This window comes from Myxine glutinosa, chromosome 11, assembly GCF_964187855.1.
Source record: "Myxine glutinosa chromosome 11, kmMyxGlut1.1, whole genome shotgun sequence".
In the NCBI taxonomy this organism is placed as follows: domain Eukaryota; kingdom Metazoa; phylum Chordata; class Myxini; order Myxiniformes; family Myxinidae; genus Myxine; species Myxine glutinosa.
Window position 1 is genome coordinate 23,353,461 of NC_136271.1, and position 24,813 is coordinate 23,378,273.

The following is a 24,813-nucleotide window of genomic DNA, read 5'->3' on the forward strand; positions in this document are numbered from 1 at the left end:
AAGGACCGAGCGTCGACACGTCCAAAATGGCGTCGAAAACGCCCAGGCGTGAGCAAGCTGCCAACCGGCCCTTCCTCACTTCCACCGCCAAGTGAGATGCAACTCTCTCCTCCCCCGAAAAGCACCACAGTCAACAACACCCCCTCCTCCAACGTTGCAAAAGTTCCAAAGCTCCGACACGTCTCCTCACCAGCGCACCCGAGACAACAGCAACCCCTCAAGACGAGAGCCAGAACGAGAGAGAGCGAGAGAGAGGGATGCATCCGCCTTTGTCCCTCGCTGACGTCACTCCCTGACCAATTCTGACGTCCCATTACATCAGTGCATGCTCCTTAACCAGTCATGAAGCTCGGGGCGTGGCCTCTGCACCACGAGTCATCAAGGCGGAGTCTAGCCGCCTTCGGGAAAGTTTGGATGACGTCGGCGGTCGTGGGGCGGGGTTTACTTGCCCGATCGTAATTCCGGTTATACTGTCAGCATGACTGTGCAATGGCTGTTGTTGTAATTGTGGTTGTAATGGCGGCCCTTTTTGATGAAATAAAACATAAGGGACAAATCACAGGGGCAATTGCACATTGGGGATAATCCTTAAGCCCTACCTAATTAGCATAGCTTCCACCCCTCGTATGGAGACACATATACGATCTTATTCTATACAGATTCCCTACTTAGTTACATCAAGGTGGGCTTCGCTTCACGTCACATGGTCCATGCTAAACTATACATTCCTGACTTCACTGAGGTATTTCATGTCCTATCCCCACAAACGTAACAATACTTTCTGAATGCATTGTATTATTACAATGGACTGTTCAAATCCTTAAAAGAGCCATTGGAACTAAGATGTGAGAAGCAAAAATCAAAACATCACAACTTGATCCTCAAAACGTGATCCTAGTGAAAAATAACGGGATACTTTGACCCTGGGAGGGCTCCTTTCCACTTTCTGACACCCGCTCAAGGAGATTACAACCAATGTGAGATGGCAATATGGTCATTATACGGGCTATATTTCCACGTTTTAAAGAACAAATAATTTAATGGATTACATGTACATTGATGTGGATAATATTTTGAATATTAACTTGTGCAATGGATTAATAATTGTCAAAGTCATGAGTCCTTGTCCTCGTAATTTTCAAACGATACATCATGTTGTATAATCACAATTGTTAAAGTATTATATTATGCTGCATTGGGTTATATGTCATAATATTCCATGCTGTGCCATACCCAGCATGCCTTGTGAAGTCCAGGTGTACTCATACCAGGAGCGCACGCGGTTCTGCACAGCACGTGGGATATTGTAGGATGCCATGTATGCCAATGTCCCATCCATACTAGTACGGTAGTGAGTTTTGGCCGCTGTTGCTGCTCCTATAACATCCCGCATCTGCCATTTGTCAAGGTAAAATTTACCACGGTTATGTAATAGTCTGTCAAAAAATAAGTGGAGCTTAAATAAGGGAATTTTTTTTTAAGCTGGTGCAAAATATGTAAAATACAACATTTGAGCCAATTAAGCAACATGTCTTAGGCTTCTCCATTCAATCTTTTGTGATGTGACACTTCATGATTCATTGAGTGGCAATTCCTGTGTCCTGTGTATCCAAACAATTTCAAGCAGAATATTGTGCATGCAGAGGACAATACATTGACAGTGAGGCATGCACAGGTGGATGGGTTTGACCTGTCCAATGATGACAGAAAAAGCAAAGACACCCAGGAAGTAGTTGAGCAGTTGGAATGAGATTTCAAAAAGAGATGTGGGATCTGGAAGGCCACCAATGGTCAGTAGAGACTTCACCGCAAAATAGTAGCAGCGGATGTAGCTGAGAAGCAAAATACAGGCAACGTGTGCCAATACAATCGCATTGGAAGTTCAGAATCCATTGTCATGCATGACGCAATGTAGTTGTTGAGAAGTAGAAATTGATTGTAAATGAAAGTAAGTACAGATTATATATCGACCAATCAATATAGTGAAAAGTCTGTGATGCAGAGATGACTTTAGAAATGAAATGTTCTCAATGGTCAATCAAAATTATGGAAGGAACTTTTATTTGACACGAAGACTGGTTGGGTGTGTGACGAGGAAGAATTGATTCGATTTTGGTGAAGATCCAAATCCGGATCCGAGAATTTTTAACTGATTCTTCACCATTGAGTGATAGGGGTTGAAGCCGATGAATAGCACAATATCTCAAAAAGTTTTGCGCATTTGGGGACAAGGAAGAATTAATTCTGATTTGGTGAAGACCTGGATCTGGATATGAGAATTTGAAAACTGTCTAAGTGATTCTTCAGCATTGAGAGATGGGACCACAGCCGATTTACTGTATCGCATGATATTTCAAAACATTGTGGACGAGTTGGATAGGTGGCAAGAACAAGCCAATTTGATTTTGGTTCAGGTCCAGATCCAGATCCGGACTATCAGTGGGATACAAAACGTAAACTGTTCAACCTGGTGGAGGTATGCACTCTACTCAGTGCCGTTCTAGTTACCCTCACCAGAGGAGAAGGTATTGCATTTGAGTCCATTTGTTACTTGCGAAAATCGAAGATTTTTCAAGTATATTGGTTGGCCTTGTGCGTTATTACTTTGCCAATTTTTTTTTTTTTTGGACAAGTATGTTGATCACTCCGGTTTGTGTGTTTGTGTGTGTGTTTGTGTGTTTGTGTGTTTGTCTGTCCGCTCACTTATACTTGCCTACAGGTCACAATTTTATAAACCGATCTTCACGAAACTTCAACAAATGTTAGAGTTCCTGGTCTGACAAAATTCTATATATTTTTGAGGTCAAAAGGTCAACATAGGCCAAAGGTCACCAACTTTGTCAAATTTCTAAAATCCTCAATTTTCATCCGATTGACTTGAAATTTTAAGAGGATTTGCATATATGGTCACTGAATTCAACCACCAACGATGTTTGAGGTCAACATAGGTCAAAAGGTCAACATAGCCGAATTTCTAAAATCCTCAATTTTAATCCGATTGACTGGAAATTTAAAGAGGATTTGCATATGTGGTTACTGAATTCAACCACCAATGATGTTTGAGGTCAACATAGGCCAAAAGGTCAACATAGCCGAATTTCTAAAATTCTCAATTTTAATCCGATTGGCTGGAAGTTTTAAGAGGATTTGCATACCAGGTCACTGATTCAACCACCAACGATGTTTGAGGTCAACATAGGCCAAAAGGTCAACATAGCCGAATTTCTAAAATCCTCAATTTTCATCCGATTGACTTGGAATTTTAAGAGGATTTGCACATATCGTCACTGAATTCAACCACCAACTATTTTTAAGGTCAACATAGGCCAAAAGGTCAACAAAGCCAAATTTCTAAAATCCTCAATTTTCATCCGATTGACTTGAAATTTTAAGGGGTTTGCATATCTGGTCACTGAATTCAACCACCAAGTATTTTTGAGGTCAACATGGGCCAAATTTCTAAAATCCTCAATTTCCATCCAATTAACTTGAAATTTGAAGAGGATTTGCATATCTGGACACTGAATTCAACCACCAAGTATTTTTGAGGCCAACATTTGCCAAATTTCAAAAATCCTCAATTTTCATCTGATTGACATCAAATTTTAAGAGGATTTGCATACCAGGTCACTGGATTCAATCACCAATTATTTTTGAGGTCATCATATGCCAACAACTTATTTTGGGGATTTCGCAAGTATCGTGCTATGCACGACATATTTCTTGTTTGTTTGTTTGTTTATTTGTCTGTCCGCACAGAACGTGAATATGTGCATTAATTACATTCGACCCTTTAGAACCCCTAGACCTTTCCAAATCTTTGCAAACCATGAGTCCCATTAAGACCATGAAGACCCACAAAGACACTATGACCCTTAAATCCCTTAGGACCCCTACGATCCCTAAAAACCTATAGGACACCTAAAACACTTTAGAACCTTTAGAATCCTAAGACCTTTTGAGACCCAAAAGACCCTTTATAATCCTAAGACCATTTCAGATCCCTAAAGCCCCTGCAAACTCTAATACCCTCGAAGAACCCTAAAACCATTTAAGTTTGAAAATACCTAGAGGATCCAAAAGACCCCAAAGACCAAAAAGACTAAAATGCCCCTGAAGATCCAGAGGACCCAAAAGACCTTAAAAGACCCCGAAGACCCTTACAGACCCAAAAGTCCCTGAGGATCCAAAATACACCAAGGACTCAAAAGACCTAGAGGACCCAAAGGTCAAAACCACACATGTCCTGGTGAGAGTCTTTAATCTCTGATTGCTTTTTCGTTTTTATGTTGTGATTGTGGGCAGTTTTACAATAATGTACATTTTCTTTTCATACTTTAATTGTGACGAAATGGGGGAAAAGATTGCAAATTAAACATTAAGCAAACAGATAGCAAAAGCACCAATGTCCGAGCCAGGCCCGGAAACCTTTAATTTGTGCCCAAGTCCCTGTTCATTTGCATTTGTGCAGCAACTGGCTGGTGATTCGCATCATTTCTAAGAGTGTAGCTATGGCATTAAAGCCACATAGATTATGGATTATGGCAATTAGAAAGAATTTAGAATTTGGAAACAATCAAGGAAACAACCTCTGCAGATTATGGCAGGAATTTCGAATTTGGACAGAATTCGTTTGATGCCCTGGATAGTTTAAAGTCAGGTTGGGAATCAAACACCGAGTAAACGATGTAAAGGTGAATATGTAGAAGCTGACAAATGGTAATTGTCATTTATGTCCAATCAAGGCCAAGGAAAAATAAGGAGCATCATGGGTAGTTGATCACAAGGGAAAAATGAATTGCATTCTGGGTTTTACAGCAGTTGTTATTGTAACTTACTTGTTGGATTGTGGGCTTGTGGGTTATCATGTAACCTTGTAGCTGATTGGATGAAGATCAGCTTTGGGTCAGGGGTTGTGTTGCTGGGGAAGATTTGTATGGAGCTTATTGAAACATACTAGCTCACTGGAGTAGGACAAATGGTGAACTTTTAAACTCTGTTTATGTAAGGGCTGGGGGAGTCATTTCCAGGAATTGTGGCTACCACGTCGGCAGCTCACAATCTCATTCGGGGAGTTAACATGCTGCGCTGTTCTTCTTGGCAATTCCCTGTCAATGTATAAACACCACTGACTCGACGCTTGATTTTTCAGAGAACTTTTTTCAGAGAACCTTTCAGAGATTTTTCAGAGTAGGGGTACTTTGCGTATACTCATCTTATGTGATTACTTTTCTCTCCGTGTACACGTACTTCAATAAATTTCCTTGTTACCGTCTGAAGTGGTTGGTGATCCATGTCGTGGTTTGAGTGGCTCCCTCAAATACACTACCAATGAGCTATTCTATTTAATATCCAAATCAGGAATTATAGCTGTAGATTATAATTGTGTGAAAAATGTGTTGTACATTAAAGAAAACATTTTTGTGGGATTTTGGAACATGTAGGGGAGACAAAGTGAGAGTGCAAAAGACACAGAAATAAATGTTCTTGCATACTGGTTGCCTTCTCCATCATATGTCCAAACAGAAGCTCTATTTTCCTCGTAGTTGGAGGCCCAGTAGTAGAGGCATGCATTAAGATGGAGGGTGTACAGCAGATAGCATGTGGTACGAATTACCCTGCAACACCACGCAATATTTAAGATTTATTTTAATAAAGCACAACCTGGGAGCATAATTAGAACCAATGAAGACATCATACAGCGCCTCCCGTTCAGCCTTACAAAAATTGTTTGATGCATTTCTCATAAATTTCTGATGAAAATTTGATGTCAATTTTATTACATCTCATGGGAAATGCAAGCAATGGGGGTTTATGAGAGATTCACACTGCGGCACATGATGTAAAAAGTCATATTGCACAACTCACCGGTATATAAAAGCCTTACTAAGGATAGCTTCCAACCGGTTGTTGAACTCGAAGAAAGCCCCGAACTAAGGTGGAGGTGACAAAAGAAAACATTCATAAAGAAATCAGTCTCATTACTTGCCAACTTGGATATATCACTGAAGTAATGGCAGCTAGTAATTTATCATTCACTTTTCCACATGAGCAAAAGAGCACAGGCAGGATGTGTGCTACTGATCATCAATGAATGTTAAGGTGATTTTCATGATGGATACAGAACGAATTACCTCCATATCTATTATTACCCAATCAGTGTAAACTAGCTGTACACATGGAGTTCCACGTCCACATCCCAACTCCAACCAGCTCATTTGTTACATATTTATGTGAATGTATGTGAATTACTATTCCGGGCTTTGCTTATCAATGTGTAGTCGATTAAAGGTTGTTGTGATTAAAGGGTCAGGAGCCCTTCTGAGAAAAAGGAGACCGGAAACGGAAGAAAAAAAGACACGAGGTCCAGGAGACGCGACGATTCTTCTTCTTCCTCGCCGAGCTCGGACGCGAGGGGTGTCGATTGAGCAACGTAAGAGAATCGGCGTTTCAAAGCCCGTCTGGCGAGAGGGGTTACCGGGACGTGTAACTACCCTTTGACACGTCAAGTCACTGTAGGTTCGTGCACGAAACCAAGCAGCTGGCACAGTTCGCCTCGCCGTCTACAAGGCCGCGTACGGGTCGCACCTGGGGCCGCGCGCGCTGGGCAAGCCGCGTGTTGCTTTGCCTGCTTTACATTACCCGCTTTGCTTGGCCAGGAGGTGCGCGCTGCAGCCGTTGTTCCCGGTACGGGACGTGCCCGGTGAAAGCACGTCAGGAAGGGTCCGTTCAACCGCCCACGTGCGGAGATCGAACTACAGGAGTACGGAGACATTGGGAGAGACATTGACCACGGAGGGAGTCGGGAGTGGGGCTCACGTGAGGAATGTATAAGATGGCCATCTTAGAGTTAATGTAGATGAGTTTACATCTTTGTACTATTGATTGCTGATTGTTGATGGTTGATTGCTCGGGGAATATATCATTGATTATTCCAGATCCTTGGTGTGGGGTTTTTTCTTGGTGGGAATTCATATTGATTGCGTTACGAAAGCGCATACATAATAAATCTTTCTGGCGGAGTTCCTCTCACGGTCCGGGGGTCACCGAGACCAGGTAGTCACCGGGAGGACCACGTAACAGAATTGGGGGCTCGTCCGGGATCTAAAATTGTATAAAATAATATTTTTATTAATTAAAATTTAGTAATTAAGTATTAATTGGTAAATTTTTGGGGAAATTGGGGTAAAGTCTTGGGTGAAGGTTAACAGGTGTTAACGATAGGCGCCATGGCGTTTGTGGCACAGAACTTTGCGGTAACCCCGAGTGAGGCACAGTTCCGAGCATTACTAAAGTCGGACCTCTTGAAATTGGCCAAACATTTTAACTTGGAGGTCCGAACTAATTTGAGGAAGGCAGAGTTGCAGACCACGGTGATACAGTCTATGGTGGGATTAGGAACATGGGACGAGTTAGCCTGGCAGTGGCTACCCGAAGAACCAGAAGACGTTGAGCTCCGGAAACTGGAGTTGCAATTACGGAGCCAGGAACGGATCAAAGAAGAAGAAAGGAAAGCAGAAGAGAGGAGAGAAGAGAAACAAGCAGAGGAAAGGAGAGTGGAACGAGAACTCCAGGAAAGGTTAAAAGAAGAAGAAAGGAAAGCAGAAAAGGAAAGAGCAGAAGAAGAAAGGAAAGCAGAAGAGAGGAGAGAAGAGAAACAAGCAGAGGAAAGGAGAGTGGAACGAGAACTCCAGGAAAGGTTAAAAGAAGAGGAAAGGAAAGCAGAAGAGAGGAGAGAAGAGAAACAAGCAGAGGAAAGGAGAGTGGAACGAGAACTCCAGGAAAGGTTAGCAGAAGAAGAAAGGAAAGCAGAAAAGGAAAGAGCAGAAGAAGAAAGGAAAGCAGAAAAGGAAAGAGCAGAAGAAGAAAGGAAAGCAGAAGAGAGGAGAGAAGAGAAACAAGCAGAGGAAAGGAGAGTGGAACGAGAACTCCAGGAAAGGTTAGAAGGAAGAAAAGCAGAGGAGAGGAGAGCTGCAAGGGACCTCGAAGCAGAGGAGAGAAAAGCGGAAAGGGAATTAAAGGAACGTGACATGGAGCTTCAGCAAGAAATTAAATTCAAGGAGCTGGAGTTAATGAGAGAACGGGGAGAGGGACCACCCTTGCTGACGGGGTCGACACCTAGCCATAACACCTGGGATGTGGGCAGACATGTGAGGCTGGTTCCACCCTTCAGTGAAAAGGAAGTCGCCTAATTTTTTTCACACTTTGAGAAAGTGGCTCGACAGTTAAACTGGCCGGAGGAGGCCTGGTCCATACTAGTACAAAGTGTGCTGGTGGGAAAAGCTCAAGAGATTTATTCGGCGCTACCAATGGACCAATGTGCAGATTATGAGGTATTGAAGAAGCACATCCTCAAAGCCTATGAGTTGGTTCCGGAAGCTTACCGGCAAAAATTCAGGAATGCCAGGAAGAGGGAGAGTGAGACCCATGTGGAGTTTGCCAGAGTGAAAGAAAACATGTTTGATCGGTGGTGTGAGTCAAAAGGAGTCGGGAAAGACTTCGAAACATTGCGTGACTTGATCCTGGTGGAGGAATTTCAACAGTGTGTCCACGAGGACATCAAAGTGTACCTGCAGGAAAAGAAAGTACCGAAGTTGTGGGACGCAGCCACCATGGCAGATGATTATGCCTTAACACACCGGATAGGGGTCCACGAACCTAACTCCTCGCCTAGATCTCCGCAGGGGAGGTGGAGAACAGCAGGTGCGGAGAACGACAATACATGGCGGCGGCCTCGAGAGGATTATGGGGACAACGCGGATACCCCACCTGTTCGAAATCAGAGGGCTGCGGGCCCAAGACAAACTTATTTTTCGGGGGGCCCGAGGTAGACCACGAGTTTTTCCTCCGGGCCTACTTGCGCTTTTTGCAAGAAACCTGGACACTTGATGTCCAGTTGTTACCTCATGAAAAGGGAAGACCCAGAGCGGAGTCCGACTAGTACAACTCCGAATGCGATGGCAAACGTAAGAAATCGCCCACAGAAGAGTTACCAACCATTTATTTATGAGGGGTTGGTCTCACTCCAGGGAGACTTGACTAACCCAAGACCGGTTAGGGTTTTGAGGGACACAGGAGCCCATCAATCCTTAATGCTTGAAGGCATTTTGCCATTGTCAAAGAGTACCGCAACTGGTGATAGTGTTCGGTTACAAGGGATCGGTGGCTGTGTTAGTGCCCCACTTCATGTCATCCATTTGGAATCCGATTTGGTGTCAGGACCGGTCACCGTCGGTTTACAAGCCACGCTTCCTGTAGAGGGAGTATCTGTGATTATCGGGAATGATTTGGCCGGGGGGCAAATTTATGGTAACCCGAGGGTTGGTAAAGAGCACAGCAGGGAAAATAACACCCCACCAGCTCGGGATGGCGACAAAAGTTCCAAGTTATTTGTAGGGGGACTGAACTTCAACACAGAGGAAGAAGTTCTGACCTCTGTCTTCAACAGATATGGGCCGCTGGTGGAAGTGCGGGTGATAAAAGACAGGGAAACGCAACGGTCAAGAGGGTTCGGCTTTGTCACGTTTGCAAGCACAAGAGACGCCAGGGAGGCAGAGAAGAATTGGAATGGTAAGGATTTGGAGGGTCGGACCATAACAGTAGGGAAGGCCTTTCATAGGCGTCGAGAGGTCTACAGAAGAGGACAACTTGGCAGTCGTTTTGGGGTTGGCAGCAGCCGATATTATTATGGAGGCTCCCAGAGTTACGGCACCTCCCGAAAGAATGAATGTCAGAGCACTGGCCGAGAAAGAGACTGCCAGTCAGGTAACGGCTGGGACAAGGGGTCCCACCGTAACGGTTAGGAGTCTGGAGAGTTGAAGCACTATATACGGGGGAGCCGCCGAGCCGGGGCTCCTACACGGACTAACCGTGAACGCCACGTTCTTAAAGGCGTCCAGGTAGTGAACTTTCCTGCACGGACTAACCGTGAACTCCACGTTCTTAAAGGCGTCCATGTAATGAACTTTCCTCCCCGGACTAACCATGAACTCCACATTCCTTAAGGCGTCCATGTAGGGAATATTCCGCTGGGCCTCCCGAAAAAGTGCTATAGAGAGGTTTAAATTTCGGGGCTTTGGTCACCACCTCTTAACCGTCATTCCAGAGAAACTAGAAGTGGTTGACGCTTGGTCCAGAGGGAATTAATCTAGGGGATCGTGTGAAATTTTGTTGCTTTATTTTTAAGTGATGACTGTGCCCGGGGGGAACTGATGAGTTGGGGGGGGTGAGTTATCTGGTTTGTTTATCCAAGTTGGCCGGCAAACAAAGTTTTCGCTGGGTTCAAACTTTCTTTCTTGAAGGGGGGGAGTGTTACATATTTATGTGAATGTATGTGAATTACTATTCCGGGCTTTGCTTATCAATGTGTAGTCGATTAAAGGTTGTTGTGATTAAAGGGTCAGGAGCCCTTCTGAGAAAAAGGAGACCGGAAACGGAAGAAAAAAAGACACGAGGTCCTGGAGACGCGACGATTCTTCTTCTTCCTCACCGAGCTCGGACGCGAGGGGTGTCGATTGAGCAACGTAAGAGAATCGGCGTTTCAAAGCCCGTCTGGCGAGAGGGGTTACCGGGACGTGTAACTACCCTTTGACACGTCAAGTCACTGTGGGTTCGTGCACGAAACCAAGCAGCTGGCACAGTTCGCCTCGCTGTCTACAAGGCCGCGTACGGGTCGCACCTGGGGCCGCGCGCGCTGGGCAAGCCGCGTGTTGCTTTGCCTGCTTTACATTACCCGCTTTGCTTGGCCAGGAGGTGCGCGCTGCAGCCGTTGTTCCCGGTACGGGACGTGCCCGGTGAAAGCACGTCAGGAAGGGTCCGTTCAACCGCCCACGTGCGGAGATCGAACTACAGGAGTACGGAGACATTGGGAGAGACATTGACCATGGAGGGAGTCGGGAGTGGGGCTCACGTGAGGAATGTATAAGATGGCCATCTTAGAGTTAATGTAGATGAGTTTACATCTTTGTACTATTGATTGCTGATTGTTGATGGTTGATTGCTCGGGGAATATATCATTGATTATTCCGGATCCTTGGTGTGGGGTTTTTTCTTGGTTGGAATTCATATTGATTGCGTTACGAAAGCGCATACATAATAAATCTTTCTGGCGGAGTTCCTCTCACGGTCCGGGGGTCACCGAGACCAGGTAGTCACCGGGAGGACCACGTAACACATTCAATACACGAGCACACTCCCTCGATGACACCAACATCACAAACACAATCCAATTCAGCATCCACTCAGGGAATACGAAGGCAAATAGTGGGAGTGCTAGGGGAAAGAAGTACATCACAAACAGGATGATCACTGCATATAGTATTACAGTGATTTTTACCTGCGGCATGGACATGTCGGAGGTATACAAGAGCTCCGTTGTTGTTGTTGTTGTGGTTCTTGTTGGAGGTCGATTTTTGAAACGTGCAGCCATTCGTCGGAAAGCTCCCGGACCCTACCCACACTTGACACCCACACTACAAACCGAGTAACAATGGCCGGGAGAAGAACGGAAACCTTTCATTTCCGCCCATGTCCCTGTACTCATCTATTCCCATTAGTTATAGGTATTTATCCACTTACATTTTAAATCTGTCATGAATTTTGACCTGTTGTCAAGGGCGAACACGTTCCCCGCAAGTTACTTTCAAGAAGGGTGAACACACTTTTTTTGATGTGTCTAATCTGGGTTCTAATTCTGGGCCCGAATATAAACTTTCTAATTGGTGCTTCGCAGGTAGGCATTGCATCACAAAGTGCCACTCTTTCTTGGATGGATGTTAACCTGGGGACCCATCTTCTAGGATGTTCCGGTGTACGTTAAAGATCCCAGCGTGTCTTTCATGAAGAGCAGAAAAGGTATCGCCAACAACCTAGCCAAATTAAAAATTCCGGCTCTAAACTGTTGTTATCGCGAGTGGTGGTGATTCAGATATTCCACGATACCAAGTTACATTACTTGCACTAGTGGGGTCACCCGTGGGAATCTCACGGGCATGGAGGTGTATCGTTGCGATCGGTGCAGCCGTTTGTGCGGCACCCGGGACAATAACGTTAGGCGGGAGTCCAAACCTGAAAATGCTGGAGACCAAAGCTGAAATTGGAAAAACAATGTAGCCTATTTTACTCCAGGAGGTCCCAGGATTACCCACCCAAAATATCGTTGCGATCGGTTTGGCCGTTTTTGCGGTACCTGGGAACGGACGGATGGACAGACAGACAGACATACGGACGGACGGACAGACAGACGGGTGGACATTTGGTGAATTATAGTAAGATTACATGCAGGCTGCAGCTCCCACACATACAAAAATAAAACCAAATTCATGCTAGCAGGTGTTCCAATGTCACATGTGAATAGCTATCTTCAGGTGTGAAGGGGAACCATAACACACCTCTCTACTCTCCCTGCTGGCTGGTATCACCTTTCAGGGAAGATCATTGTTGCCTTTCAACTGTCTTAACCCCCTCTTATTTACCCTCAAGCTATGCTGCCCCTGGCTATGTTGCCATCCAACCAGGTAAAAAGCTTTCTTGGACCTATTTTATCAATGCCCTTAATTATTTCAAACATTTCTATGAAATTTCATAAACACCTTTCTAAACTAAAAAGTCCAGTTTCCCTCAGCAATTCGTTCTTCATATAGCTTTGGCAATTTCGCCCTGAAATCAATCTGGTACATATTACCTCTGATGGCTCAACACTGATGTTGTGTTGCCAACACTGATGAACACATGAAAAAGAGGAACAAATGAGTGAATCTGTTATATTCATACTGGTGTGCTATCTTCAGCATAACTGAGCGATCTGTAAGTAATGAGTGATTATGCAGTATCATAACACTGGCTCACCTTTAGAAAACGAGGCAACCGGAGCAGGGGGTTGAACCCGACAACAAAATAGAGCAGATCAAGAGGTAATAGTGATACAATGTCAAACTGTTTGTGGGGGAGGGAGAGAGTAAACAGTCAGATCAATCACAGCAGCTACAACTGGGTCATTTACCTATCTAATCCTTTATCAATATATCCAATATATAGTCTTTTTAACTGATTTAGTGCCAACTTTTGATTTTTTCTTTCCTCATCAATGACTGAAGGTGATAGTTCAGTGTGTCACAGCCTGTGCAATGTGGAAGCTTTAAGGAATGGAAGGGGAAAAAGATGGCTTGGTGTTGTGAATGTTGTTGGTTCCTAAACGTTTGACTATGTTAACGTTGCTAATTATTCACACATTGTGGGGTTGGCCAGAAAACGTTTTTGTCCCAAGTCTTTCACGAACCGACTGACCAGGCCTGACGTTGAAAACGGTTGGAATTTGGAATTTAGCCAAGGTGCTGGCAATAACTGGCATACTCTTTGCGTACGGCACTGTAGGATCTTTAATGTCTGCAAACTAATGTTGCCAGGTGGGACACCACCTTTAATGTCCATCTGAAGGACAGCACACACATTGATGTGATAGCACTGAATGCAACACACCAGGGTGACAGTTTATAGCTGAGTGGAGATTCAAAACCTGGCTCGGCAGCTTAGAGGCGAACGCACATATCTTTCTCCTATATCTTGCCACCCTCTTTTGTATGTATATGTAATGATATCAGAGACCTCGATATATATATATATATATATACATATATATATATATATATATATATATATATATATATATATATATATATATATATGTAATGATTGCCACCCTCGATATCAGAGATTGCATGTATATTGTATATGTAATATATATATGTCAAGAAACCATATAGGGTGGTCCAGAAACCCTGGGCACATTTTGAAGAACGATATCGGCAACGAACAACTAATTATATTATTCACAGACTTGTATACGGACCCTCCACACAGACTTGTATAGGGACAATGGGGAAAAATAACTGAAAATAAATATGTGTCTGTGTGCACTTAGCTCTGAGTGTCTCCGAATCTGAGTGTCTCCGAAATCTCGTCAGGGATTGTCTGAGGCTTTGGTGGAGAAATGCGCTCGTTCACGCGGGCTAGGTCTCACTGCGTGTCCGCTCACTCCTGGCCTCGTCGCGCTGCAGCGAGCAGGCAGCGCCTGTCCACTCGTCGTTCTTGCTTGGACAACCGCAGCTCTTCCTCCTCACGACCACCAGCAAAATGCTGGAACATGGCCACCCACGATGAAGCCTCCCCGTGTAAGAGAGCAAAGCGCAACCGTCCACTGTGGATCCAGGATCAGCAGCCCAAGTAAGAGAGAAAAAATGTCCGCCAGCACGTTCCTTTATCATCCAAGCTCTGACATCATCTGTCATGCGTCACCAATCAGCGAGTCCTTTCTTACCAGTCCTTCCCGTCAATCAAACCCTCGACCAATCACTGCTCTTTGGGCGTGTCTCCACGGCCCTGCCTGTCCTGCATGCTCACCAAGTCGGGGTTGTCAGTGGTAGTGTTTGGTGCATGGTTTCCGGTGGTTTTTATATTTGTGTGTTTAATGGGCGATTTCTGGCTAGGTGTCTCGTGCGATGTCAAAAGGAACAAATGAATAGATTACAGAGGCAACTACACACAGGGGATTAATTTACCCATAATCCCTCGCTAATTAACAAGCCCCACCCCTCTGATGGGGACGAAGATACAAGTTTACCCAACATCCAGTCGACACAAATTCCCTACTTATGGTACATTGAGGCGCCTTCTTCTTCACGACAGTCGGAGCACACTAATCTTTACACTTTACCTGGATTAAAGTATCCCTACCCCTCACAAACGTAACAATATATATATATATATATATATATATATATATATATATATATATATGCCTCTTTACTCACTAACTGACTGGGCTAGAAAGCTCTGCTCTTGGAAGGTCACGTGACAAAGACAATGGCACGTCACATGATCAATGCCCAAGGAAGTGGGTTTTTAGGTTTTATGGTGGTATGATTCGAGAAGTGTCTGTGAGTTTTTGTAATTTATGGACAGTGTACAGCGGTAGGAAGTCATAATTATTTATTGTTTACAGACATTGTACAGTGGTAAGTGTTACAGTGACTAAGATCCTGGCCAAGGCATTTGCTTTGAAAGGAAATTTAATGACAAACAAAAACATGAAAAAGATGATGACATAATGATTCTAATCAAAACGATGATCATGAGGATAATTGCACTTCATGCACTGACAATGGGACTAGCAAGATGAGGGAGATTATAATGACATGATAAAGATGAGGCCGATATTGGTAATAAATATGCCATTACCTTGAAGCGGAGTGAATGCAGATAATTTTTTCTCATCTCCTTTTTGTCTTTCTGCAGAAACAATTACAGTAGCACTCTAGATTATTAGGCTTCCAGTGAGGTTCCCACTGGAAGCCTATTGTTCTTGTAATATTATTGTTATTATTTGGCCTATTAAAAACGTTCTACGAATGAGATACTCACAGAAGAGCAAGACAAGCCAAGGGTTTTGTTTATATATCTATATAATATATAAAACACAGTTTGTGTGTGTGTAATGTTACCGATAATGGCCATTGAGCCTGGGAAGAACATGGCCGACCTAAAAAAAATTATTTCATAATATTTTTTTTACCATATTTTTACCTCAGCGCATTTCAGCGAGGAATATTATGCACGGAATCTGACCGGTGGCAGAGCAGCGTGCTGATTCGCTCAGAGCAATCACGTGATGTTCCTTGCCGCCATTAACTCAGTTACGCGTTCGCACGTATTTCAGAGCGAAAAGCGATTGCGTTTTTTCACATTTCAGCGAGGAACATTGCCATTCACACCACATAGGTTTTTTTTTCTTTCATCTTTACGAGATCCATATTTTTTATTCATATTTACCTCAGCGCATTTCAGCGAGGAATATTATACACGGAATCTGATGAGGTGGCAGAGCAGTGCGCTGATTCGCTCAGAGCGATCACGTGATGCTCATTGCCGCCATAAACTCACAGTTACGCGTTCGCACGTAATTCACACGTTCCAAACAAACGAGATCCGCGAAGCAAGTTGGTTGAGTCGTGCTAACCAAGATGGCGACACGGCGGCTTCACTTTTCACGGAGTATGAGCATTCTATATCTATCTATAATTCCAGTAATCTCTGTGTGTGTGTGTGTGTGTGTGTGTGTGTGTGTGTGTGTGTGTGTATGCGACCGCTGTTTCTCGACAACTACCGGTCCGATATACTTGAAACTTGCCAGGTATATTGCTGGGGACCCGAGGATGTGCCTTTTCAAGGTTTTAAATTAATCGGACAAGTAGTTACCGAGCTATGGCGATTTCTTTACCAAACTCTGCAAGCCGTTCGCTTTGGACCAAACCATTGCATGTAAATAGAGGGGGGGGGGGGGGGTTGTCACCGTACTCGCAAGCCGTTCGCTTTGGACCAAACCATTCCATGTAAATAGAGGGGGGGGGGGGATTGTCACCGTACTCGCAAGCCGTTCGCTTTGGACCAAACCATTTCATGTAAATAGAGGGGGGGGGATTGTCACCGTACTCGCAAGCCGTCCGCTTTGGCTTTGCGAATGGACCAAACCATTTCATGTAAATAGAGGGGGGGGATATAATTTTGTACGGGCATGCCCTAGTATTTTCAATTCAGTGTGCCCGACTCGCTCACGTACTTGATTTGTGGCATAGACATGGCCATTGGGCCTTCACGGTGTAATTTGTGCGAGGCTTTTGTCCGAGTGAGCTCGAGTCGAGAGGGCGAATGTACGGGTTGGGAATGTACGGGTCTCCCTTCCCCCACCCGGCAACGCCGGTACTGGAGGGCGTCACAGGATTGGTGAGTCTCCAAAATCCGCTTCGTGCTGTTGCGAAGATGCAGGACGATGTCGCGATTGTTGTGCTGCTCTCCGACCATGAGAACTGCAACGTCATTGTTGACTGGCCCTCCCCCTCCGTCCTCCCCCTCCACCCTACCCCCTCCCTTTTCCCCCTCCCCCTCCCTTTTCCCCCTCCCCTCCCCCCTTCCCCTCGCCCCTACCCCTTCCCCTTCCCCCCTTCCCCCTCCCCCCCTTCCCCTCCCCCTCCCCCCCCAACCCCCTCCCCCTAAGTAATTAAAACTTCCATGGGTCCATTCACTGTGTTTCTTCTGCAATCATGCTCCATCTGGGCTATCCTACTTGCCCTCCTCGTTAGCCCATTGAGCCCGACCAGACGGAAATAATACCTGGGTGTGCAGAAACGTACTTATTTATTCTCTTTTAAATGCATATTATTTAGCATTTGAATCATCCATCCCTGGTGCTTTTCTATTCTTTGAAGTCTTCATGGCTTCCCTCATTTCAGCTTCTTTGATAGGACGAGTAATGTATCTCTGCATAAATCTGTTCTTGCCATTCCTACAATATAAATTAGTTTTCCCACCATTCATCATGTTAAGTACCTCCTTAAAGTGTTCAGCACCATCTGTTCTTTATCTAATGTGAGCATTATGCCCTTGGTATCTTTCACTGGTTTCTCTTGCATCCTCAAATCTGATGTCAACTGTCTGGTTATTTTATACACTGTTGCCATATCCCCTTTCCAGGATGCTACTCTTCTGCTAATTCCTCAATGTAGTTTTGCTTATCCTTCCTTGCTGACATTTTTAATGCTTCTGTACACTTTTTCTGAAATTCTTCTTTCTTGCCCTGTCTCTTGCTTGCAAATTTCTAGTTTTTGTTTTAGTTTAATTTTTTCCTGAATACACTTCCAAGTTTGAGTTGAGATCCATTTTTTATTCTTACATGCTTTGTTTTAAAGAACCTTTCCAGCAGTTTCCTGTATACACGTTGTTTATTATCTTACATATATAGGGTATATTACATCCGAAAAAGTCCAGACAGAACAGCTGATTTAATTAATTCATCCTTTATCTGGATGCAAAATAATGTGTACTATATGCAATAACAAGCCTTTTTGGGCCAGAACTTTCCCTAAATGTAAATGAAATAGCATATGCTTGGATATGTTAAGTATACTGATAGAATGAAGGTTATGTTATTTAAAAAAATTGTGAGATGGTGCTACTTCCTGTTTATATGCTCAAATGAGTTTTGTGTTGATTGGTGATGATGCGGGCAAGACTGAGTGTAGCTCACAATGATATCCCCGTAATGTACGAACTGCAAACGTGGCTGGAGCAGCAGAATGTCGCACAGGTACAGCGCATCGCTCACATAGTCCCCGGTTAACCAGAGGGCCAAGGGTCCATTCTGACCCAGTGGAAAGGCCGCACGCATAGGCACCATCCAGGTGTTCCAGTTGAATGCCAGAGCCACGAGAAACAGCCAGAGCACATATATGTGGTCTGTGCCGCCAATAAACACAAAGGACATCTTACAATGCAGCAAAATCAACAAATGTCTGTAGTGTCTGTTTTTCCTTTCATATGGATAGTAAACATTCTGATTCCAGTCAATTCACAAACCCACGGGCCAATAACACAGCACAATTGGCCAAAAAGGCTATCCTTCTCTCATAGAAACATCTCCTTACTGCCTCAAACTCAACTAACTGTTAGGACACCACATTCACTTCATAATTTGCAAATCCACAAGAGCTGTTCATTATCCCCACGATTAAAAAAAGACAAATGGGGGCATATTGTAATCGGTTCCGTCTGTCTGTCCATCCGTCACGCTATCTCCCCCTAAACGGATGTGCAGAAATTCACCAAACTTGCTGGTTATGATCACCAAATGGCACCAAGAGAGTGCGAGAGCAGTATCATTTTGGCCCCGTCCCCTGGTGGGGTAAAAAGGTCAAATGCAAATTTTTTTGCAATTACAGGCACATTTTAAAATATTTTTTCATGAAATTTTGTATATGTAATTACCACTGGGGGACGCATGAAATATGTAACAATTTTCTGGATTTTGACCCCTGGTTCATGCCACAGCGGTGGTGATTTAGGGTCACAGGGGCCAAAACAAGATTTTTTCCAACTCAAAATTTGATATTAGGTATTTCCTGGTGGAACTTTTTGGCATCTTTGCTTTAGGTGGGAAGCATGGGGATTTGTAATGGCATCCCATCGACTTCACTCTCATTTAATCCTAAGGTCAAAGCTTTCGTGTTTTCATGTTGCATTAATGAGCTCATAAAACCTTGACGCTCAATTTCTAAGCACTCATCATATAATCCGTCAGCAAAAACTCAAACTTATGCATGTTTTTATTTTCCCATTGTGATAGATTTTGCACAAGCAAAAAATATTCAATTGGGAAAATATGCCTGGAATAAATCAACATTCACATTATTAGCCCTCTGACATACACAGTGGCACAGTCGATCTCCGGGGCGTCATTGTAACCCATAATTTTTAACACTGTCATCTCATCAGTTCCCCAGATGTAAATTTGTACTTTCAAATGAAGGATATCACAGATCGACTCGGTGATCATTTCTAGATTGACCTTGTAGATTAACACGAGAGAGGGAAGAAAACATTTCTAAATAAGCGAAATAAATGTCCATGGCGATTGCATGGATGCCACGCCACTTTTCAGGGGGTAAGACCCATAGGGAAAGCAAAAATGTTTTTTTGGATGAACAAATTCCTGTGTAAAGTTTAAATGAACAGTCCTCATACATGTCCCAGGAAATATCATCAAGGTAGCAAGCACAACTAGTAAGCAATTATTCCAGATGATGATAAAATGGTGCATTTATTAGGAAATGTTATTAGAGACCATGAGATTATACGAGAGAAGATTACGACATTTCCGAAGAATGATTCGTTTTAACCCGTTCGTGAACATAAGGCAGAAATAATCATGTATGAGGGACATTCACAGTTATCTGAATGGGATATTTACAAAAGTCCAAGAAACATCAACGTTTTATGTTTTTTCATTTTACAAGTATAGGTAATTGGTGAGAGTTTGTTTTTCTTATGCATAGTTACCTAATTTGATGTACTACGTCAGGAAAACGAAAATTTCTCATTGTATTTCATATAATTGCTCATTGTAAGGTTTTCATATTATATGAGTCTTTCTGGGTTTATGATCTTGTCAAAAATGAAATTATATATTGTTATGGTTTTAGAAAATGTACCCCGGGGGAGCACATTCATGTACACTTAGGAATCCCCAGATAGTTATTGCCATCGTTTGTGTGAAGGTAGTCCTTTGCCCATTGTCTCGGGGTTTGGGTACGTTGTTAGAATAGTCCGGATATTCCCGGTGTGATGTCCCCGCATTTGCTGCTTTTAATCGCTCTCTCAATCCACCATCGGTCCACTTCACCAAACCTCAATTAATCAAACCTCAATTCACCATCCTCTCATTCACCCTATTGGTCCGTCCTTCAACCCCACGATCGGTTTATTCTCGTCCTTTAGTCCGTCTGTATATTTGATCCACTCATTCTTTTATTCCCTCACATTCAATTCATCCGTTCATCCTTCCCGTGCTGACCAACCTTCGTGGAACACATACGGGTGAACGAGTCTCATACCATAGAAACAATTAATCCTCCGGACCAGTTGAGTTACCTTCCCTCATTCCTCCCTCCTTGCACTTCTGCATTTGTCACACGGGCCAATGCTTCTGAAATACGTACTGTACAGTGTAGCATTTGGGTGCACGAAAGGCGGGGCGAGGGTGCTCTTCACTGGCTGGTTCCAGGACAAGTCTCCGGGCTGGTTCCAGGGCTTTGTGAATTTCAAAACAGCTGTTCACCATCATCTCATATCTATCGTCATTCAAAACCTTGATCTTTTCTATGCCCATTAATCCACTCCAAATCCATCTCCTTAAAATTCTCTGTTTTCTTTCCTGAAAGCCCTTGTAGTGTCCATCTTGTTTATCCCATGTACCCCGCCCCAGCGCTCTCCCATCCACAGATGTCCCTGTTCTGCTCTGTTATTGTGCTTCTCTCTCTCCCCCTCTTGTCTCCCGCTCCCTTTATTATATGTTTTATGTGTTAGCTCTCATACGAGCCTCAACAAAGTTTTTTTTTTTCTTTTTAAAGTCGCACTGGACCTACGACGGCACCACACTTACATCACACACTTCTGACACCACACATCGACACTCCCCCACCCATCCTCCCTATTCTTTACCCCTCCTCCCCCGCTTATATTATTTGGCCTGACATAACCCCGCCTCGTTGTGAGGTAAGCGAGGAGTCAGCCCCACACCCCACACTCCAAGCTGCCCCCACAGTCATCCCCACACTTATGTTGCTCTCTTCTTCTTCCTCTTCTTCTTCTTCTTCATGGAATGAAGGATAGCACCATGACCTGTGTGTGTTGGCAAGATTGTATAAGAATACGTGTTGAGGGTAAGTCTACTCTTTTTTGCCTTTTGACTTTGCTTGCTTTTGCTATAAAAACATGCCCTTTCACCTTTGATTTCGCCACAGCCAATAAACCGAAGGGCAGGCTGCAAAAAGTCTGGTGCATGCGGCAAAAGAGTTTGAGGTGGTGAAGGATTTCAAAGATGGAGGAGAACGTCTGCCGGAGATGGAGGAGTTCATATCAGAGTCTCACCTTTAGTTCTGAAATACTTTGGGAGATGGGGCTTGAGGGCAGAAAAATTTCTGCAGGGACGATCTCAGCTTTCCAGAGACCCACTCTGATGGCCCAATCCTGCAGAGTTCCTTATATTATGACAGGTGGATGAGCATCCAGCAGCAAATGCCAATGTGCTGGAGCATAAAGCACCCCAATAGGCAGGAGACGTCCCAGAATGGGTTGCCGTACAGGGAATGGCAGTCCAAGCCATGCACCACTGAATCTCAATGCAGGATCGGGTTTTGAGTCCATTCCACATCCAATCTCGTGACTGCACTTTTCGATTTCATGGTTACACTAATATCCTGGTTGTCTTTTTGTCTGAACTCATGTTTTTGTGTTGCCTAATCTCATGTTTTTGCATTTTGTACTGTTAGGTTTCACGTTTTCACAATTTCATGAACATCTATCTATAATTCCAGTAATCTCTGTTTGTACGTCTGTACGTTTGTACGTCTGTTTGTCTGTGACCGCTGTTTCTCGACAACCACGGGTCCGATATACTTTTAACTTGCCAGGTATATTGCTGGGGACCCGAGGATGTGCCTTTTCAAGGTTTCATATTAATCGGACAATTACTTACCGAGCTATGTCCAAAAAACGATTCAACCAATCAGAGAGCAGCGAACGATCGCGTGTGCCGAACGTGGAGGACACACTCTGCCTCGGATGGCACATTTGAGAGCGTATTCATTTATTTCACGTTTGCAAACTATGTTGGCGTTAAACTATGTTTTAAAACTAATAAAACCGAATTTGCGATTCATTCGCTTTCCTGCGCGTTTGTGCACGCGATGGCGATTTCTTTACCAAACTCCGGAAGCCGTTCGCTTTGGACCAAACCATTGCATGTAAATAGAGGGGGGGGATTGTCACCGTACTCGCAAGCCGTTCGCTTTGGACCAAACCATTTCATGTAAATAGAGGGGGGGGATATAATTTTAGATATAGATATAGTACGGGCAATGCCCTAGTTCTATTAATGCATATACCGATTATGCCATTTGTAAACTAAGGTTGTGAAATTGCTGTTCGGAGAGGTTCTGGGTTTGAAGGGTCCAAACCTTCACGGTGGATGATCTGTATGGCCATTTAATCAGGCAGTCAGTAAGCTGGAGGATTTATTAAGATCTCTCTCACTCCCACCCACCTGTGTAAGGATCAATAGAGGCTGGTAAACGAGGGCGATGAAAGTGCCAGGTTCTTCTTGTGGCTCCTCCGTCTGTCCCTGGCTCTTCAAGGCTGGGGGCTGTTGGGACCTGTCGAGCTTGTTTGGTTGGAGATTCTTCCTTAATCACTGGTTTTATCTTTTTCACAGTACCTGGAGACAAGAATCAAACAACGAAACAAATGCAGTATATCTAAAATATTGAGTTCTTTCGACACAATAGAATATTATGCACTTGCAAAGCATTGAGCCAATATTTAAGTTGTTAGTCATTTGTTTTGCCTATGGATATAGCAATGTATGTAATCGGCGTCTCTTCCAGAAATACGTATGTAGGAAGCATTCTCCAATCTAGAAAATATCCTCCATAAACACAAATCCCTGTTTTGTTGAAACATGGAAGGAAGACATCAATTGCAGGCAGTTGGTCTTCTCAGATTCCTAAGAAACAAGAAGAACCACCTTTAGAGGCCATTTTCCCCCGCAGAGCAGGGGTTGGCCTTTTTTCGGGCACCGTGGTCCCCTTTTTGAAGCAATGTTTTACAGCCGGATGCTCTTCCTGCCACCAACCCTGTTAGTCACCTTTGAGCACACATAGGGAATCACCAGTGAACTGGTACTCAATTTGTCGACCTCGGAAGGATGACAGGCTGAGTCAACCACCCTGGTGTTGAATTCAGCAATCGACTGGGATTCGAACCCAGGATCCTAGGATCCCAAGCCAGCACCCTAACCGCTAAGCCAACACCAGGCTCAGATTCCTAAGCAACGTTAGTCACTATTTGCCGGGTATTAAAATGACATTGAAAAAGATCTAGAATAACGAATGCTATATCGACCATTTTAGGCCAAGAAGCACAAATCCAATAATTGGCAAAAACTGACACAGATTATTAAAACAAGTACTGTACATTTTTGTGTGCAGTTGCATGCACAATTGCAATTGTTTTCTTATTATTACCCTGCGCTCGCGAAGCGCAAAGTGGGGTAAAGCATTCAGTTACGTACGTACGTGTGTGTGCCGTGTCTGCATTTTAAAAATTCATTTTCTCGGCAGCCGTTGGTCCGATTGACATGAAATTTTCACCTTAGGAGGGCCTACCCCTTTAGAATATTTTAATGATTATTATGACGTCATAGGTCACGTGGTACAGGCGCCATCTTGGAAAAACTTCACACTTCTATATCTCTGAAACTACTCCATGGAAAAAATTGAGACCTGGCTCATTGTCAACTACTCCCCATGGGGAATAAGATATGTTAATGATGATGTCTTTGGTGCCTTCGTTATGACGTCATAATTCGACAAATACAACACTTATCCATCCGATCATTATTTTAAAAATTTCAGCAACTGTTGGTCTGATGTGCACAAAATTTTCACCATAGGAACGCCTCCTCCTTTAGAATATTTTAATGACAATCATGACGTCATAGGTTATGTGGTACAGGCGCCATCTTGGAAAAACCGAAAAATGTTGCACCTCTATATCTCCAAAACCGCTGCATGGAAAAAATTGAAACATGGCTCATTGTAAAGAACTCCATATGGGGAATAGGTGTTAACGATGACGTTGTTGGTGCCATAATTATGACGTCATAATTCGACAGGGACAACGCTTAGTCTGATCAGTTTGAAATGTATTGAGCATGATCTATGCAACAATTATATTAGAGAATATAAATTTATGATGTCATCGCTCACGTGGTCTGGCAGCCATATTGGATCAAAGGAAAAAGAATGTTCAAAAACAGAAGAGTTGGCTCGTGCCAAGTTGACTGTGCAGGGTAAGTATTCTATGAATACCATCTTGTTTTATTTGCAGAAGAAGCCTGGTGTTGTCTTAACAGTTAAGGTGGCTTATAATCTCAGGTTTGAGCCCCTGTCGTGCCATTACATAACACCAGGTGGGTTGACTCAACCTGTCATCCTTCCAAGGTTGGAAAAATCAGTACCAGCTGACTGGGAATAGGGAGCACTGCATCAGCAGCACCTCCAGAAAATGATGCAACCAGCAGCCACAGGCTGTATATAAAACATTTGCAGAAGAAACAGCTGACATGGGCATACAGCATGTCTGATAGACCAACAGCCTCTTATTGTGTTTGATCTTCTTTGATTGCATTTTATTGTTTTTGGAAAACCA

At 43.8% G+C, this 24,813-nt stretch overlaps 1 protein-coding gene across 1 annotated transcript in view; it reads right to left on the reverse strand.

Annotated features, from left to right (window-relative positions):
- LOC137436488 (cyclic nucleotide-gated channel beta-1) overlaps positions 1 to 24,813 on the reverse strand; it is a 64,840-nt gene that overhangs the window by 34,564 nt on the left and 5,463 nt on the right. The window contains exons 3-10 of the mRNA XM_078786254.1: positions 22,649 to 22,819; positions 18,077 to 18,285; positions 15,235 to 15,285; positions 12,847 to 12,933; positions 5,869 to 5,933; positions 5,496 to 5,618; positions 1,691 to 1,832; positions 1,234 to 1,393 (exon numbers count right to left, since the gene is read on the reverse strand). Of these exons, the coding sequence (XP_078642380.1) occupies positions 1,234 to 1,393; positions 1,691 to 1,832; positions 5,496 to 5,618; positions 5,869 to 5,933; positions 12,847 to 12,933; positions 15,235 to 15,285; positions 18,077 to 18,285; positions 22,649 to 22,819 (1,008 nt within the window). The remainder of the gene's footprint in view (positions 1 to 1,233; positions 1,394 to 1,690; positions 1,833 to 5,495; positions 5,619 to 5,868; positions 5,934 to 12,846; positions 12,934 to 15,234; positions 15,286 to 18,076; positions 18,286 to 22,648; positions 22,820 to 24,813) is intronic.